Raw genomic sequence first — 18,615 nt, 5'->3', positions numbered from 1 at the left:
CCTGAATTTTCGAAAAAACAGTTATCTCTTTCTTTGAGGGGCTTCAGAATTTTTCTCGTGTATGTCAGTGTTCTAGTAAGCAGTTCGGCTCTGGGCCTCTCTGGTTCTCTGCAACTAAAGCTTAGGGTGTATGGGGTTCAAGCTGTTCAGTTCTATTTCTCTAGGTACTTTCAGAGTTTCAGTTCGAAGATTGAAAATACTTGTCTTGTGATAGCTCGATTAGCTTCGGAGAATGTATTTCTAGAGGATCAAGCGAAAATGCTCGAGGAAAGCAGCAAAGGCGAGCAAGAACACGGTGCTGTATACATATTTTTAAATTACTCTGACAAGGTCACATAGTGACACAAACCATGTCCATGACCATCGAGGAGCACAGGCTGAGAAAAATATACTCCGGCCCATATTACTCGTCGAAATAGTACATATATCTATACGCTTTTTAGACATAGATATATTCATATTTAGTCAAACTTTAGACAAAGTAATATGGGTCAGATGGAGTAGCAGATAATTTATGCACGCACAAACTCTCCAGAATTGACGTACAATAAAAATCAACGTGGCATTTTACAAAACCAAGAGTTGTGATCTTATCATAACACGAAGGGAATTCACCCATAATATACACATTCCAGTTCGATGTTCTTCAAACTGCAGGATTAGCATACGTAATACAGGTCACACTATGTTAGATATCTGGTACAGCCACCTGAAAACTTCTTGGTTGCAGCCACCACGTGGAAGGGGGATCCAAAATCTCAATACAGCAATGATAGGCAGCTCTCAGCAGTTGTTAGCACACCACTCTATACTAGGCACTACCCACAACTTTGGTCAGCCAAGAATATACAGGACATACTAATCCACAATGAGAAAAAGAAAACCAACATAAATCACTCACATACATACAGAAAACCCGTACCCAAGCAAAAACAGACCTTTGATGATTGATTAACCTTTGTTAAGGTACTTAGGAGCCATTATATTTGGCCTCCAAATCTTCTTGGTCATCCCCATGAGACTTCTTCAATTTTGCCACTAGAACCCACATGTTCGCAAGCTCACTTTCCAGGAAGGCTTCTTTTTGCTTTGATTCCTCAACCTTTCGTTGAAGTTCTGCTTCCTTTTGCTCCTTCTCCGCAAGGATAGTTTCTAAAACTCTCTCCCTCTCGTGGCTTGCATTGCCATCTCTTCTGCTAGCTGGTTCATGTCGTCTACTCATGCTATCCCTCCTAGTAGTACCTCTGGGTCCGTTGCTTACCCTGCGAGGGGTTGGGCTTCTCAGCGATGCCAACTCAGAAGCAAGCTTCTCGTTTTGATTCATAAGTTTGGTGACTTCTTCTGACAGCGCTTTCAATTCCACTCCTGCAGCTGAAGCCAAGCCTTTCGCGTATGTACTTTCCTCTAGTAGCTTCTGATTACGAACCTCAAGTTGAGCTTTGACTTCGGTGAGTTCACACAACCTTTGCTTTAGCTCACCAATCTCAACTGACTGAAAATTCTAAAAGGAACAACAGAACAAATAAGCACACTTAATTACAAAAAAGCTCAAACACTGGAAGAATAATTACAGTGATACGTAGATCAGGATAAATGCAATGTCTTTCAAATACAGTTCGGGAAGATTATGGATAGCAGATTGCATGAAAGTGCATCATCAATAAACTTGAAAGATAAATTATGGAATGCCCAATTGAAAGTTTAACGCAAACCTCATCCTCACCCCGGAACATGCGGTCAAGAAAGATTTTCACACTGAGATGGTTTGGCTCTAATATCTGCCCGAGTCTCTTAGCATCAAACAAGTTCTTTTATGAGGGAATCCACTACAACAGGATTCACATTAGGGCGTGAGGTGTGAAAACGTGTGATAAATGGTCTGGAGATTTAATGTTGAAGCCATTATGGCAAGAACCTAGAGACATGTACAATGGTCTGATGTGAGCAATGTCTCCACCGTGGCAGGTATGATATTTTATAACACTGAAAAAGAATGTAGCCATTCTGTCAAGAGGAAAAGAGACAACAACTATCTCTCGGAGGAATGTTTCAGGCACAAGGCTAGAGAGATACAAGAAAAAGCATCCATCTCTAACATTGCACTCACTGTCCTGATGATGAACTTGAAGGGTAAATTTTTCCCATGTTTACTGAACACAATGGAGTTCCTTTCTATAGGAACAGTAGAATGTAATAGTAAGAGTTTCTAATTGATCATCTAGGTCCATATCTCTTGGGTTTATTTATGAAGAAAGTGCAAGCAAGGACACAAAAAAGGAGCAAACCTGCTGCTCTTTTTGCAGTGGTTCAGCAGAGATCTCTTTGGGAACAGATTTTCCTTGGTCAACATGATGTTGATCTTCATGGTTTACTCCTGCACTCTGCTGTGTCATAATGCTATTTGACAGTGAATCATTAGCCTGAAGAGCTTGAGAAAGATGTTCTTTCAGGCGAGAAACGGCATCTTGTAATTCTAAGCATTCACTTGTCTGTAACACAAGAAATTCAAACAAGTATGAGCTGATTGCCATTGTTATACTGTTCAACTTACAAATAGAAAAGAACAAACTCTGGCACACCAAACCTTTTCCTGCAGCTGGTCTTGTATTACTCTGTTATCTGCTACCTTCACCTGCAGTAAAGAAACAGCAAATGACGCTTAGCAGGCAATACCCAGTCTGGCACACCCACATCATAGAAACAAGGGAACTGATTATAAGAAAAAACTTAATCTGCACAAAGTTGGATTTATATGGGCCCAAGTAATGACAATAAACAAGAACATTGTGAGAAACACATCATTAAATTATATTCACAACATGAACTTACGAATAAAGCTCAGAAAGCTACGCGCCTTACATTATTCACAGAAACTAGCCATTATACTTGTTCCAAGCTCATCCTTTGAGCATAAGTCTGTTCCACTTTTTTTTTTTGTGTGTTCTTCTCAGTTCCCACTCTCATGATCTCTCGACTTTATGCGACAATCATCTAGTTTACATATATTGTGTTTCCAAGAAAATCCATCACCCAGCGTTGTCACATGTTATTCATTACTTTCACACCCCAACCTTGGTATACTTTAAATAACTGAGGATAATAAATTACAAAGAGCAGGACAAATGCTCTTTATTTCTTTTACTTAAACCTTACTCTACAATATTAGCCTACTCAAGTAATTGAGAATGAAAAATTACAAAGAAGAGTAGAATTGACAATTGAGCAGCAACACGCCAACACCTGTGGTTTAATACTAGTATGGAACAAAATCAAAGGGCACAAGATGTTTCAGTACCTCAAGTTCAAAGGATTTCTCATTGAGTTGCTCAAGTAGTTCAGCATAAGACTGCAAAAAAAATAAAGCCATCTTATTGTTAAATGAAATGCTCAGAAAGGTAGTACGATACCAAAACTATGGCAGAATGTTACCGGTGAAAGTTCTGATTTTTCATCCTTCACTTGACTATTTGACATGGAATGAGGTATCTGTTTTTCTAATGATGCTATCTGATGCTGCTTTCCCTTAATTTCGTCACTGGTCTTCTTCATTTTCATCTGCAAATGCCAAAAGGTAAGAGCATCATGTCGTGAAAACTGAAAAGCATGTAACATTACAATAAACTGTAAATCAGAAAAGATAGTACCTGAATTTTCTCGCTATTTGGGTTTTTTCCAGCTTCGTCCGTAAGGCGCTTTAGAACACTTGTATGAAACGCCACCTCCCCTGACAATATCTTCAATTGCTCCCTTAGTAAGTCAACGTGGTCTATTGTTCTTGTGCTGACCTGTAACAATAACACGCATCCAAACATGTCATCAAAAGCATTATGTTAACCTGACAATAAATAAGCACAGAACTCTAGTTTCATGTGATGCAAAGTGTAACTGTATCATAATTGAACTGTTTAACCAATGATCCCTTTAATTTATGCATTTGCTAACCCCTGGGATGAGTATCTGCAACTATATTAGTCTTTATCAGAGTAGCTACTAAAATATTGTCCTGTCAAAATTGTTCTCATAATATAAACATTGTTATCCTGTCCATGCATGGAACATTGGAACTTCAATTTTTTCTCAAATATGATTCTGTATTGATAAAAATGGACTCAGTTATAATCAACAAAAATGCAACTTAAGGGAAGTATTAAGCTTGAGCTGTCAAGTTTGGAAGATTTTTCAGGGAATGCTTTACCTCAATTCTAAAACATTAATTCCCTCAAGAAAAAGTTCTAAAACATTAACAGCGTACATGTGACCTTTTCAAACTGGAACTATATGCCTGTGCATTGCATACATCTATTTTTACCCCGTATGCATCTTCTACTTTTTATCTGATAAAACTTGGTAAAACAAAACGTGTGTCCTACCAGAGGGGTTTCTTCTCCATGAAGACCGTCAGAAGGAAATTCCCCATTGCCAATGCTCAACATATCAGCCGATACACTATCAGCAACGAAGGAATTAGATATTCTTGGTTCTGCATGAAAATTCAGACTCTCCCCAATAGGTGTTGAAGGAGCGGTTGATTTAGTCAAACTGGACTTGTCACATTCTGAACTTGTCAGAGTAGAAGCTCCACCAGCATCACGTTTCTGCAAAAATATAATCATAGAAAAAGACCACATGAACTAATAATCCTTTTTATTTCGATACCAGAAGTAAACATAATTAAGTTCCTGAGGATTTCACTTGCATCTATGTGTACAAAAACAGTTGGAAGAAGTTGAACCTTTTAAGGACAAACCAGGAACTGTTTTTGTACAAAATGCAGCGGGATTAAGAACCATACCCGAAGTTTGAACCAGTTAAGAAGTCCTTTTCGATTCTTTTTTTCCTCCTTCGAGGAGTCTTCAAGTGTCACACCAAATCCTTCACCAGAAGTGAGTAATTCAGTACTTTCGTTATCCAAAATGATATCTCGCCTTCTGTACGGGAGGTAAGCCAGCTGCAGTTTTAGCAGGCCAACTTTAAGACATAGGATATTGCCAAATCTGAGTATAATAAAGGCTTACTAGCAAACTCCATCCATGTTTCGGCAGAAATACTGAAATAGTTGTTTGTCCATTTTTCTCAAAAAGTATGACATATCAGCAACAAAAGCAAACTAAGATCCAAGTTTAACGTGTCAGACTTTTTTTCTTGAACACGTGCACAATGCATGTTATTTTGTATTAGAGCACTGAGCGCCAGAATAGCAAGAGATATAAACAACCCCAGAGGGGCTGAACAAAACAAGAAGCCATAACGGAAAGGAAAGCATCATAAATATCTATCAACTGACCTCCTCTTCTCCAAAAGAGTGTCTTCTTCTTGGTCCAGGATGTGGAGAGAATCTAGAAGTCTGGGTTGCCTTAGTGGAGACCAGGATAAGTTTTGTGAGACGCTGTATCCTTGCAAGCAAAGCAGATTTAGCTTCCTCCTCTTGTTCCAGTCTTGATTGCAGCTTGACGTTACCATCTTCTAGCTTTTCATATGATGAACAGACTATAGTTAGGAGGGTACACCATCAAAGGGAAACAAACAGCATTGTCTGATTCCACAGAACACTTGAAGGCACGAGCAGCCAGAGACAAATCTCTCAACCAATGGCATATATAGTGCTTCCAATAAAACAAAGTAAAGGCAAGCACAAATTCAGCAGCAAAATAAAATAATATTCCACCTTTTGTTTCCAAAGGATGATATTATCTTCTTCAGCATCTTTTAACGGAGTTCCAGTAATAATACCCATTTTGAGCTGTTCTAGCTCCTCCTTTAATCTGCGAATCTCGTTCTGGTATTTCTTTATTAAAGACTTTTCATCAATAATCTGTACAACGGAAAGGCACGTGCAAGAGAATATGTCAGAAATATCTCATATAAAAGAACTGGTGATAGAACACAAGCTTTACAATCACCATTGAGCAAGTAAGCATGACCTACTTTGTTTTGTGATGCTTGGACCTCAATGCGCTTTGCGCGGTGGGCAAATTTTAGAGTATTGTGGGTCTCTTCCGAGTTACTCGATGCTGGGGTCACTGTGCAAATTAGCTGAAAAGAAGAGGAGATGTTAGCAGTAACTTGGTATGTCACAAATCCAAATAACATTGGGTACAAAAAAATAAAACCATAATCACATTAATTATAACCAGTGACTCAGTGTGAAAGAAACAACTTACTGAAACACGCCCTTGTCCACTCAAGGATGACTGAAGCAGACGTGTTAGTTTCGAATCTCGAAATGGAATATGTGTAGCTTTTCCATCAGTCAGTTTTGATATCACCTGAAAAATAAATTAAAATAACACGTGTTAATTTCCAGTCCATGACAACTCGAGCAAAACAGAAGCACACTGCTTGCTCATATTAATCAAAGTTAAAAAGATAAAGGGATAAATAGCAAAATAGCCCCTTGATAAAAAGTAGAACAGGAAAATGTCTGGAGATATATTACTAAGCAACCATGTGCTCACCTAGATCGAACAAGACAGGAACAAGCCATATAAATAAAATACAGCAAAAAATTATCTGATCTGTACTTAAGTAATAAACAATGTCGTGCAAATATATGAAGGCTTCCCATCTTCCTAATTATGGATTTCATGTATCATGGTTTAGCATATTGTGGTGTAGACAACTTTAAATTGTTTAACTGCGTATTCCAACGGAACATGTTTGGTAAAATTAATAAAACATGACAAATGTATTACCGTTCCAAGAGTTAGCAAGCTTTTATTGATATAAGATCCTTCCTTTCGGCGTACTCCAGTTGTTTCAGCCCTTGAGCTCTCTGAACCTGCCAGGTCGATGAGGTTCTGCAAATGAGCGAGACAATTGAAGAATAAACATATGCTCTGGCTTTAAAACAAAAAAACTTAACTATTTATGGTAAAATATAGAACTAAGGGGAAGCAAAAAAAGAAGTGAGTAAATTTTAAAACAGGAAACATAGAAGAATTCAAACCCACCAGCTGTGAGAAGGTGACTGCTTCCCCTTCATTAGACTCGCCATAAGAGCTGCTCTCTATTGTCTGTCAGATAACAAGAAAGCACTTTCACTAATAGAAGGAATATCTCCTGACATCAAGTGAAGCTCTTTCACTAATGAAAGTATGCATTGCAATGTCATTATGTTTCTTTAAGTAGTAAGCATATATACAAGTTTATTCTATGAACATATAAATTTTCACCCCTATTACCAGTGTAAAAATTGTATGACTTCTGCTACTTAGTAGATTGAAGTTAGTGGACCCAACATGTCTATGCTCTGCAATCAGAATAAAACGCTCATTAGAAAATAAACTGAATATACAAACAGCAATTGTGAAAATAAACCACACAGAAAAACAGAATAAGAATAAAGGACAACACATATAACAAGCAAACTTGCATCACTGGAAATCGAAGTGGATAAATCTTTTTAGTGAGGAAGCAGATGCTCCATGTGGTGTGTATTCTGTTTCGTTAAGACAAGGCTTTGACCAAGAATCACTTCATTAATACATGGTATATGTGATACGAAATCACAAATGTTAGCACATACTTTTAAAAAAAAATCTCGCGATACCAATTTCATGTCCAATAAACCACGTGGCAACTAGTAACAAACTTATTCTTGGTCAAAGCCTTGTAGTATCGACGAAACCTAATACACGCCTTTTGTCATACAGTTGGTAAACTGCAACTAGCATTTAAAATGTTTTGTAGTGCTTAAATTGACTTTATAAAACTCGGTTGTCGGCTGCTGGAAGAGCCAATGGTTTAGATGGTACTGTGGCAGTCAAGGCTGAGGAGTGCCTGGGTGGCTGCATTGTCTTATGATTCATATCCGAAGGTTGCGCGGTTGGAGGATCCTCTGTTGGATGGTGTTCCTATAAGTACACCTTCTGCACTGATATATAACTAATTCCAACTCTTTGAAATACCAGTGAATGGACTTTAACCAATTTTGGAACAGAACTTGTCGCTTTTCTTTTTAAGCTGACATCAATTTTTAAACTTTTTAAGATAAATTCAAGATAAGACTTCTGCTTGACAATTGAACTAGTTATCGTCGTTGCTACTCCTAGATAGCCAAATGTTAATCATGGCAACTTGGCAACAAAATAAGTCCACAGGTAGATTAAAACAAGCAGAAAATCATATCATCATTACAAAATATACCTTCTCCAGCTGCAATAAGGGACAGAGCATGAGCAGGAGACAATACTACTTCTTCTTTGATACCCTCAACAAACGTTCCCTGCGATCAAGAAACTATCAGCTCATTGTACAGAAAATGATACATTCCATTCGCTGCGGACACTAATACGGTATTGTGTTGGGAGGAAATTCTAGAATACAGATTTTGGCAATCATCCTTCAGAATGGTTTTTAGTTTCATAGTAGTTGGTAGGAAATATCAGCAATGCTTAACATATAGAGGAAAGAGATCTTAATGAAGAATGGAGATATTAACACCTGGGGATCCTCTCTAATTCGTAAGCTCTGCCCTGCAGGATTGAGTAGATCATTGACAACCTAAAATCAATGAGCACTCCATTAAAGCAGGATAACCAAATACAATGAAGAATGCAGAAGTGATATGAGGATCAACTAGGGATGTAACTAGTGTACTGATCGTGCATAGGACTATCAAAATATGTGATTCCCATGACCTGGGGAAAATTGCAAAAAAAGAAAACAAAGCAGAAAAATAAACAAAGGTGTCATTGTACTAACATGGTGCACGTTTTGAGGATTAGCAATGATTTTTCATTAGACAACATAACGGTTTACACCTAAAGGCTGAAGGGGTTAAAACTTAATAGTAGTCTCATGACAAACCATCAATGATGTCAAAAGAAAATTCTGTTTTTCCAGTTTCCACTGAAAGTGCTGACATTTACACACCAGTTAGATGGCTTGTATTCAGTGATAGTGTGGCTTCGTTATAATAGCCAACCAAGTATCCTTGTGCAAATTGGTGCCAACGTTGAGAAGATATTTTGTATGGAATAAGACCAAATATTAGTACTTTATACAGTGGTCCTTAAAAGGCTCTGGCCTCTGAATGAAATTGTCACTCTTAACTATTGATTGACTGGGATAAATTCCCCTACATTGAAAAGAACACTGAAATTCTTATGATTCACTTTCGAACAGAACCCTGGTTAAATGTCGTGCATGGCATAAGCAAGCCAAATAACAAAATAGTCCAAGCAGAAGTAACTCAACCAACAAATATTATGATTGATGAAAAATACGATAGCAGCAACAAACCTCGTTATAAATTTCCAAGTATGACACACGAAGAAGAAACTCGCGATTTGGCGTCTAGAAAAAAGAAAACCCAAGCAGCAACGTAAGTTCTAGAAAGACTGCTTCAGTATATCACCATACATAGTGGCTCAATGTCTGCATAATTAAAGAGTACCTCTTGTATAATGCTAAATGCATCTTTGACAGCCAAAGGTATTATTCCTGGGGACCTTTGATCTCCCTGACTCGAAAGAAGAAGTATATCAACATACTGGGAAAGATTTCAAAATACAACTAACTGATCATCTGTAAGTCATATATAAAAATGAGAACTAATTTTTGTCAATGAAAGAGTAAGTTCTAAATTGTAAGCTTAAAAAGATAAATGAAACTGGCAACCTGCATTGATGATGATCAATTTATTACTCAAGATAAAAATTGAAAATGGGCATGGTATCAGGAAGGATTTAACATGCTGCGAATTACACTCAAAGGAGTATTGATTATGAGTAACTAAGATAATATCCAAGACAATGGAAGGTTGCTAATATAAGTTCTCACATGCATCGTATGTGTCTTTCCACTGCTTGTAACACCATATGCAAATATTGTTCCTGCGACAATAAAAAATAAGTGCATTATATTTTGCTTTGGAGAACAAAAAAATCTAGACGTCCAGTGAGACACAGGATCCATCATTGCATTCAATCAATGTCATTTAGAGGACATCTTATAGTAACTTGACATGTGACTGTAGACTCAATGAGATTGTGCAATGGTTTTAAATAAATCTGCAACCTGAAAGTAGAAATCACTAGGACATTCAGATGATAGCCTATTCCGTGAACAGATACCAGCTTCTTTCGTCTTTTAAGTTTACTCAAAAGAGAAAAGGTATGTTGACATGATCTTGAGTTGTAAGATAAAACTGAAGAGAGTACATAAGCAATAGAAGAAAAGATCATTTACCATATATTCCCTCCATGGCACCACTGACAACATGCTGAGCTGCAACATCATATACTTGCCGGGTTGTAGTAGTCGGTGCAAAAACACGATCTGCAAAATGACATAATATTAGTCTCTACTTGCTGGGTGGTAGACTTGTAATAGTCAGTACAAAACCCTGAATTAAACAACAATACAATATTAATCTCTTCAGCTTAATTTGAAACTGGAGAGAACCATACAATAGCAGTCGTAGAAATGTGCATAATTTGTGATTGTTCCTTTAATGGAACAGAACAGCATGCTTCACTTTCATAACCCATTGAGTAGGAGATATGAAATACTCCCTCTGTCTCATATTAACTGACTTTCTATTACATGTATCTAGACATATTGTAGTACTCCTATATAGATACGTCCATATTTAGACAAATTTGAGTCACTTAATATGGGACGGAGGGAGTAGTTATTTTGGTCACATAAATGAATATGCAACAAAACTACAAAGATATTTCTTATTTCAACCAATATTTTTCACGCCACAAACAGAAAACGTCAACAGTTGGCTCCTCCAGATGAAGTAATGTACAAAGAAACCTATGGTAAAGTGGAGACGAGCACCAATAGCAACGCACATTAGGGTGAACTAAAATGAACATGGTGTAATTTTAGTATGGTGTTAAACTGCCATGTGAATACTTGTTTTCTACAATAGCCTAGATGGATCAGTGTGTGATGTGCAGTAGAACCAGAGTAGCAAGCCTGAATTATGCACAAAATCCAATTCCCAGCACGCGGTAAGGAAAACTACCATGTTGAAATATGTATCCCATGAATTGGTAAGTTGATTACCAGAAGATCGCCAATCGATCCACTCCTTATAACTTACAAGTAAACTGGACACAGAAGTGCAACTTTGATTTTTGAGACCTTTGTTTCCAATGCACGGACAAACTGTTTTAAAACCCCAAGTCACCACTCGAATTTTCGAAGCATTTGCAGAAACTGTTTTGAGCTCTAGAAGTAAGGTGAGATACTTCCAAAACATTTGCACCTCGACGCTGCCTTAGACGAGGAGTGCACATTGCCGCATGATGCGGCAAATCTCCCAAATCCCAAACTAGATGATATTCAGAGAGCAGTGCGCCAATGTCACAACTCACAGCCACCAAGCAATCCACCGAAAAATGGCAATCGATGCGGGCACGTACCGTAAGCATATCCGACGTTGGGGTTCTGCTCGCTCCGCACGACCGTGTCGCCGTCGGCATACCACGCGACCTCCTCGCCCTGCCGAATCTCCCGCGGGCTTCACACGAGAGAACCAAAACCCCGAGTCAAACGGCATTCCCCAAATCCAACCCCAGACCACCAAACCGAACCAACCACCCCACGACAAGCAAAAGCACGCCGCACCTGAGCGGCCGGAAGCGGACGGTGACGGTGACATTCTCCTTCGTCCCCGGGTCCTCGTCCAGCCCAGCGAACAGCGGGGACGCGGGCCCGTCAACCGACATCTCCGGCGTGAGCCGCGACGACGAGGTGGTCGCGGACGACGTCGGCGAGCCCGACTGCGGCTGCTGCTGCTGCTGCTGCGAACTCTTCGCCGCCGCCGCCGCCGGGGACGCCTTCCGTTGCCGCGAAGCCGGCCGCGTCGCCATTGCCGCCACAAGCGCGAGATCTAGCAGCACGTGGCACCCGCCATCGGATCCACCAGGCCAGGCTAGCTCCCGCCTCCCTCGCTTTATGCGGGTTTTTTCTAGGGTTTTTCCCCCCTTTCCGTTCGGGTCACTCGTGGGGTGTGCTTTCGGATGGCTTTCGCAGTCCTCTCGGCCCCTTTTTGCTTCCGCCGGAAGCGATGCGGGGGGCGAAAGAAGAATGCCGCTGCAAAATGTAGAAGAGAAGAAAGCCAGCGGGAAGAGGTGGGTGGAGAGTGGAGACGGCACGCTGACTGGTGGGGACGGACGTCTGACGCTGATAGGTCTACATGTTGGTGAGAGCGGATGTTGTTGACACGCGGGAGTGTTCAGTGGTTGCGGCGCTGGAGCACCGTGGATGGCTTCGTAACTGTTCTGTGAGGCAGTTTTCTCATAATTGTCCATTTTAGGAGAGCCTTAAAGACGATACAGTGAGGTTGCTGTGATGTGGCCACGCTAGTGGAGCAATTTAAGAAGCTCATGAAGCTAGTTACTCCTCTGAGGATTTTTGCTCTACGAGATGTCCTAAGATATCCCGAGTGAATTTACGATCAATACATGGCTCTACAACTATAATCGTTGGAAAGGAATTTTAGACTTAATTTTTGGATGGCGACGGAAGATTTGCCCTCGCTCATGAAATAAATGAGTTGTAGAGTTGTAGTGTACTCCCCCCTTCTAAATACGAGTATTGTGCATGCAGTCATTTTCTCATGGAATTAATTTATTACTCCATAGGAAGACAACAATAAAATGTCTGTGACAAATATGCAACACAAGCGTACTCTCTTGCTTTAACAGCACTCGAGTTTCCTTTTCTCCTTTAACTGAAAAAGAAGCTACGGATTTGATCTCAAACTACTTTCCACATGAGAGTGTGTGCAGTATGTTTTACATGAAACCACCACAACTAGAACGGTCGGATTTGTTTGGCTGCTAACATTTTTTGGGAGTTAATTCCACTTTTACACCTCTCAGTCATATGTTTCTGGCAACTTATGCTATGAAGTTGGTGACCGGTGGCGTGGTGGGATGAGGAGGTCACCCGTGGCTGGAGATGGCCTACGGTGGCGGGGTGGCGATGGGTGTCAAAAGTGTCATTCATGGTTATTTTCTGGCAGAGCCTTTTCAGTTATAGGAAATGGCCTCTTGGTGGTTTCGGATGCTCGCTGATTTGGAAAAGATGAATTGTAGGTAAATTTTTTAAATAAACTTACTGACTGAAAATGTGACAGGGAACAATTTTGTTTCGGTCATTTTCCGGAACGGCGACGGTTTTTAGAGATTGAAAATGAATTTAGTGTGCCTGCCGTGCTCTTGCGCCTGGCATGCGCTAGCTAGCCGCAGGGACCATATATTCCGACGGGCGGCCGCAAATGCATCGGCTCGATCTGTTGCCACATTGCCACGGCAGCAGAGAGCAGCAGAAGGTCGCATGCGCCTTGCCGTTGCATCAACGGCACGCGCCTAAACTACCTACCCAAAAGAACGACCTGGGCGACTTGACCGGCCAGCAAACTTCTCGTTGCGTAGCCGAAGCCACCCACCAGTCACCACCAAAGTCCAACGCCGATCGATCTCCTGTACCCATCCATCCGTCCGTCCGTCACTGTTTCTCATGCATGCGCGCTCCGCCCGGTTACGTACAGTACGTAGCAGCAGCAGAGCCGACCGGCCGGGTCGGGTCGTCGCCCCGGAACCGTCCAAGGCGACCGAACGAATCCAGCCGTTGTCCGGAGCCGCACGGGGTCCTTGTCCGACAGCGTCCCCGGCCGGCCCCCCTCGAGCTCGCCCGGGGACCGCGCGGCCGCCAAACGCGGAGTGCCATACGCGCCGGGGAAGATACACACGACGCACGTATGTATGTACGCTCTCGTGAGCGCGTACAGATATTCCCGCAAGAGACAGATATGGCCATTGGAGGTTTGCGGACGAATTCTGTTGCACTGGAGCAACAACCTCTTGGCAACACTCTGAAGCAAGTGCGTGGCTTGCACTGTATTCGATCAGTACCAAAGTGCCAGATTCCGTCGAGATAAGAGGGGCGGGCAGTTGGGTTCGTCCGTTCGTGGGAGGGAGTGGCCGAGAGTTGCACCACATGCGGCTGGCCTGATGCGCTTTATCGGGCCATTTCGAGTTTTTGGCTAGTGGACAAGGTGATGTCTCCAGCCATCCAGTGTGGCTCTAGATAGATGGGTACTGCTATCTGAGCTGCTGAGCACGTGCCGCGGCTTGGCAAGCTTGCGCACACACAGGCCTTTTACAGATCAGGTGCTTGGAGTAAAAATATCTGTGAATTGAAGTCAGAGTTGCTCTGTTTTGCTGGCGCTTTCGTAGCTTCGATGGGCTCTCAATGACGGCGTAGCTCGTAGTACTCGGATGATAGCATCGTATGATTGTGTCATGCACTTGGCATAGATTCGATTTGCAGGTTGACTAGGATGTGCTAGTCTGGATATGTTCTAGTGACAATATCTGGCGCTCTTGCGGCTGTCTTGCAGGAGTATCTGACTGGACTATCCGGAGTGGTTTTTGTTCTCAGACATTGGGAGGGGATGTGCTCCCGGTGGACAAGCAATTTCTAAAAGCTGTTTCTCGATATGCTCCATTTTTTTTTCCGTAGAACAAATTGACGGGCCTGGACTTATTTTTTCTTCCACGTTCCCGGACCCGGAGGATGCCATATCCCTCTCACTGGCAAAATAATACAACGGAGAAGATGGTGACGAAAATGCAACTATCTAATGAGCTACGCCTAATTCAGAAGAACAAAATCAGCTTGATTGTGACACATATTAATCGGGTGCAACGCCAAGAAAGATAATAATGAGAGAACAGTAAAGTGGTTGCAATTGGACCCGTGACTCGTTTTCATTTGTTTAGTGCCTCCATCAAAACCATCTCTCGGGGCTTAAAAGGGGGGAGTATATTCATCGTGCTATCACAGAATAATAATCCACTGGGCGCACGCCTGCTTTTGCCGGAATAACGCTACTGTAAGCCATGATTCATCAACCATGCTATTCGACGACCGGCTAGCCAAAATGTCCCAATCAATAGGCTGTACTCGCACAATGATCACATCACACCGAGGTCAGTAGTACCACCACTACATGAGGTCCCAAGCAAGAAGAAGAGGGGCCTTAGCTAATCCTCTGCGCTTTCCAACAGCTCATACAACACACGTCCTCTTTCTCGTGGGAATGAAGAAAAACGATCCAGCACCGCTGTTCAGAGCCGGTACAGATTCAGGCCGACGAGTCACACTGTTGGTCTGTTTAACGAACATGTACAGATGCCGCCGACAGTTTGGCCGAGGAATAATGCGGTTCGTTCGCGTGGGCCGTCGGGATCGATCTTGGTAAAGCCGATCGATCGACGACGGGCGCACGAGACCAGATCGAGACTCGAGAGAGCCGTGATCGCAATTCCGCAACAACAAAAAGAAGAAGATGTTTGTTCGTTTGTTCGTTTGTTCCTCTCTCCACTCTCCTCGATCCCTCTGCAAATCAACTGTACTGGGTCGTTGTCGAGCGGGGCTGACGAGGTGCGCTGGATCGATCTCGCAACGGCAACAAAGCCGTCTTTACACTGCAGAATACTGAATTTGGCAGTGCGGTTGAAGCAAAAAGAAGAAGAAAAGGCAAAGGCGCGGTGACCGGTGAGGATCGTCCAAGGGTCGTATCGACTTCAGCTTTCAAGAAGGACGACGCTTTGGATTGAAACGAAATCAGGCGAGGAAACGGGATTTCGTACTATGGGCCTGGCCCAATGAGTTCCAACATATACACTGGGCCGGAACCCAGCACGCGCCAGTCTTTGCGTGTTTCGCTTTGGAGTAACGAGCGGGCCGTTGCAAACATGAAAGTTCTGGTCACATAAAAATCTTAGCCCAGACCAGACCATGCTCAGGATATCTCCCCCTCATATTCTCAAAAAAGAAAAGGATATCTCTCTCTCTCAAAAAGAAATGCTCAGGATATCTCATGTACGCCGGTGCAAACCTGAAAGTTCTGGTCACACGCACGGCGATGCTTAAGAAAGACGTACAGATGAGCAGCTAGCACAATACGTGGATGGAGGGTATAGCAGCTTAATTAACTACCGATCGATCTGTGTAAATGGCTTCGCGCTGTCCAATGGACACGGCAGCGTGCCTGCCTCTTCTGGCGCCGCTCGCTGGTCCTGGGCCTCCTGGCCGTGGCCGGCAACCGCTGCATGCCTGCGCTGCAGAGCAGGACGTTGTGCTGATCATATATGTTGGCATGCGGCAGTGAAAACCGATTGGCCGCATGACGTGCGCAGTGTGCGCGCATGCCCGGTCCCTAATTAAGATCTGTCTACAGCACACTGTACTTGCTGCATCTGCATCTTGCAGCAGGTCAGCGCTCAACACAGAACTGAATTTCTGCTTCGGAGTATTTGGAATGCGTGCAGACTGAAACAGAACCGAAGATGCGTTTTGTTATTTTGCGGGTAACACTAATTTATTTTCACTATTACCAAATCAAAGCAAAAAAGAACAGCTAGGTACTTTTACAGGCTCAGTCACACTTACTTGAACTCACTCTCCGACTTAAGACTGGGCTTGCCACATAAGAAAATCTACTAGTAGCAGTTTGTGCGAAACGTACGTGTCCTACGATTTATCTCCCGGTTCGAAGAAACCAGACAAGCACACAAAAGAGCAATCGCCATCCCAATCCACCTACGGAGGCGACGGTCGATCTCATATTCTCATCATCATGCGAGCCCAACGAGCTTCTCACTGAGCTCCCAAACCTTCCTGGCCTTCTCCGTATCACTCGCTTCCTCGGAGAGCTGGTTCTCAAAGGACGCCGAGTTCTGGTTCCAGCTCCAGTAGACGCCGGACTTGGTCAGGCTGGGCTCGCTGACCACCTGCGCCAGCCGCTTCCCGGCCTCCTCCTCGGACACGTACCCCTTGGTGATGTACTTCTGGAAGGGCGGGAAGAGGAAGCGGAAGAGCGGGACGTGCTCCCGGAAGAGCCCCGTGGTGGCGATGCAGCCCGGGTAGAGCGACGCGAAGGTCACCCCGGTCTCCTCGTGGAACCTCCTGTGGAACTCCTGCATCGTCAGCATGTTGCACACCTTGCTGTCCTTGTACGCCTTCGCACCGTCGAACTCCCCGCCGTCGATCATCGCCGACGACGCGGTACCGTTCAGCCCGGCCGCTAGCCCTCGCAGGTCCCCCAGGTTCGCCTTCGGCGGCACGTTCCCCGCCAGCGTGTTCGTGTTCCCTAAAAAAAAGTACATCCCGGACACGGTTAATATAATATATCGGTTTTGCCATTGAGTAGTCGCATGGATTTTTTAGTTAAAGATAAGTTGATGTGCTTGGCCGTTCCAGAATGCAGGGAGTAATGCTTTCTTAGGTACGTACCGGTGATGGAGCCGACGATGATGAGGCGCTTGGAGGGGAAGTCGGAGGACTTGAGGTCTTCGAGGAGCTCGCGCGCGAGGAGGAAGTGGCCGAGGTGGTTGACGCCGACGCTGAGCTCGAAGCCGTCGGCGGTGAAGGAGGGCTGCTTGGCCGTGGGCTGGTACACGGCGGCGTTGCAGACCACGACGTCGATTGGCATGCCGAGGCCGCGCACGTTGGACACGAACTGCCGGACGCTGTCCAGGGAGGCCAGGTCCAGGTGCACGATGGTGTAGCTCCCTTTCGCCATGCCGGCCGCCCGGGCGGCACGGGCCGCCTTGAGGTAGTCGCGGCACGCCATGATCACGTGCCACTTGCCGCTCTCGGACAGCGCCTTGGCCGTGGCCAGGCCCAGGCCTGAGGAGGCGCCCGTGATGATCGCCGTGCCCGTGCGCACGGCTTTCTTGCCCGCTGGTGCCGCCGGGGCCTCCGACACCGCCGTCGCCTGCGCGCGGATGGCCACTGACGACGTGTTCAGCCGCTGCACATGCACGCATTTCAGTCATACGTATCGCATCACTATTCACTCACTACCAAAATTGCACGGCAGACTGACAGGAAGTAAAATGGAACTTTCAACAACTCATAAACTAGCCAGATATTAATTGTACTTGAGCGCATACTAAAACTGGAGACGACTGAAACTTTGGTTAGCCAAAGGCTGCAGACCAATTCCATTCCATTGGGCATTTACTGATTGATTACTCCCAATCTAGAATTTCTAAAGATTACTCCCAATCTAGCAAAACTACAGAACTACTAGTACCACTGACATTCGCCACTCCATTACTCGATTACACACTGCAATTCCACCATCAAACATACGCACAAGAACGAACCGCGACAAGTAGCAGCTAGCAGAGTGAGTGCAGACACATGAACAGAAACATAATTATACAGAATGTGAAGTTGTATCAAGCAGACGCATGCAGCAATGAACAAGCACCTTGGTGCGCAGGCCGAGAGAGCCGGTCTCCAACCTGAGGCCATCCACGAGACGAACACCGAGGAACGCCGAATCCTTCACCGCCCCCTGCACACCCAACCACGAATCCTCAGCACCAAGCAAAATCCGGAGCAACAAAACTCCATCCAGAGCACGAATCTCCCAGGGAAACCTGGCGCGCTAACTAGGAACAACGCCGCTCACCTCCTTGCGGGCGGAGAGCGCCGACGACGGGAGGAGGAAGGAAGCGGCCGCCTGGAGAGCCATTCTGAAAAAACCCAAGAGATTACGTTCTACAGTAGTGGTATTATCGGATAACGCGGAGAAAAAGAAAAAGGTCTGAGAAAAGAAAATGAGCGGTG

The 18,615-nt window shown here is 43.8% G+C and overlaps 2 protein-coding genes across 2 annotated transcripts; both read right to left on the bottom strand.

The window, feature by feature from the left end:
• Positions 1–528: 528 nt before the first annotated feature.
• LOC100846010 (kinesin-like protein KIN-7D, chloroplastic) lies at positions 529–12,056 on the bottom strand. The gene is made up of 23 exons (XM_010237746.3): positions 11,587–12,056; positions 11,382–11,479; positions 10,192–10,281; positions 9,784–9,836; positions 9,398–9,463; positions 9,244–9,297; positions 8,443–8,502; positions 8,146–8,224; positions 7,182–7,249; positions 6,951–7,013; positions 6,693–6,797; positions 6,162–6,266; positions 5,926–6,033; positions 5,666–5,812; positions 5,285–5,467; positions 4,793–4,948; positions 4,371–4,595; positions 3,645–3,785; positions 3,430–3,555; positions 3,296–3,346; positions 2,585–2,632; positions 2,286–2,489; positions 529–1,501 (listed from the first exon to the last, which is right to left on the bottom strand). Exons 1-23 carry the CDS (start codon positions 11,829–11,831, stop codon positions 971–973), a joined length of 3,006 nt encoding a protein of 1,001 aa, XP_010236048.2. The 5' UTR covers positions 11,832–12,056; the 3' UTR covers positions 529–970.
• Positions 12,057–16,313: 4,257 nt separating this feature from the next.
• On the bottom strand, positions 16,314–18,615 carry LOC100821409 (protochlorophyllide reductase B, chloroplastic). Its single transcript, XM_003570479.4, has 4 exons — positions 18,458–18,615; positions 18,254–18,340; positions 17,269–17,788; positions 16,314–17,125 (listed from the first exon to the last, which is right to left on the bottom strand). The coding sequence occupies exons 1-4, from the start codon at positions 18,518–18,520 to the stop codon at positions 16,611–16,613; spliced, it is 1,185 nt and encodes a 394-aa protein (XP_003570527.1). The 5' UTR covers positions 18,521–18,615; the 3' UTR covers positions 16,314–16,610.

Source organism: Brachypodium distachyon, chromosome 3 (genome assembly GCF_000005505.3).
Source record: "Brachypodium distachyon strain Bd21 chromosome 3, Brachypodium_distachyon_v3.0, whole genome shotgun sequence".
Taxonomy (NCBI): Eukaryota; Viridiplantae; Streptophyta; class Magnoliopsida; order Poales; family Poaceae; genus Brachypodium; species Brachypodium distachyon.
This window is presented reverse-complemented; position numbering and strand designations above follow the sequence as displayed.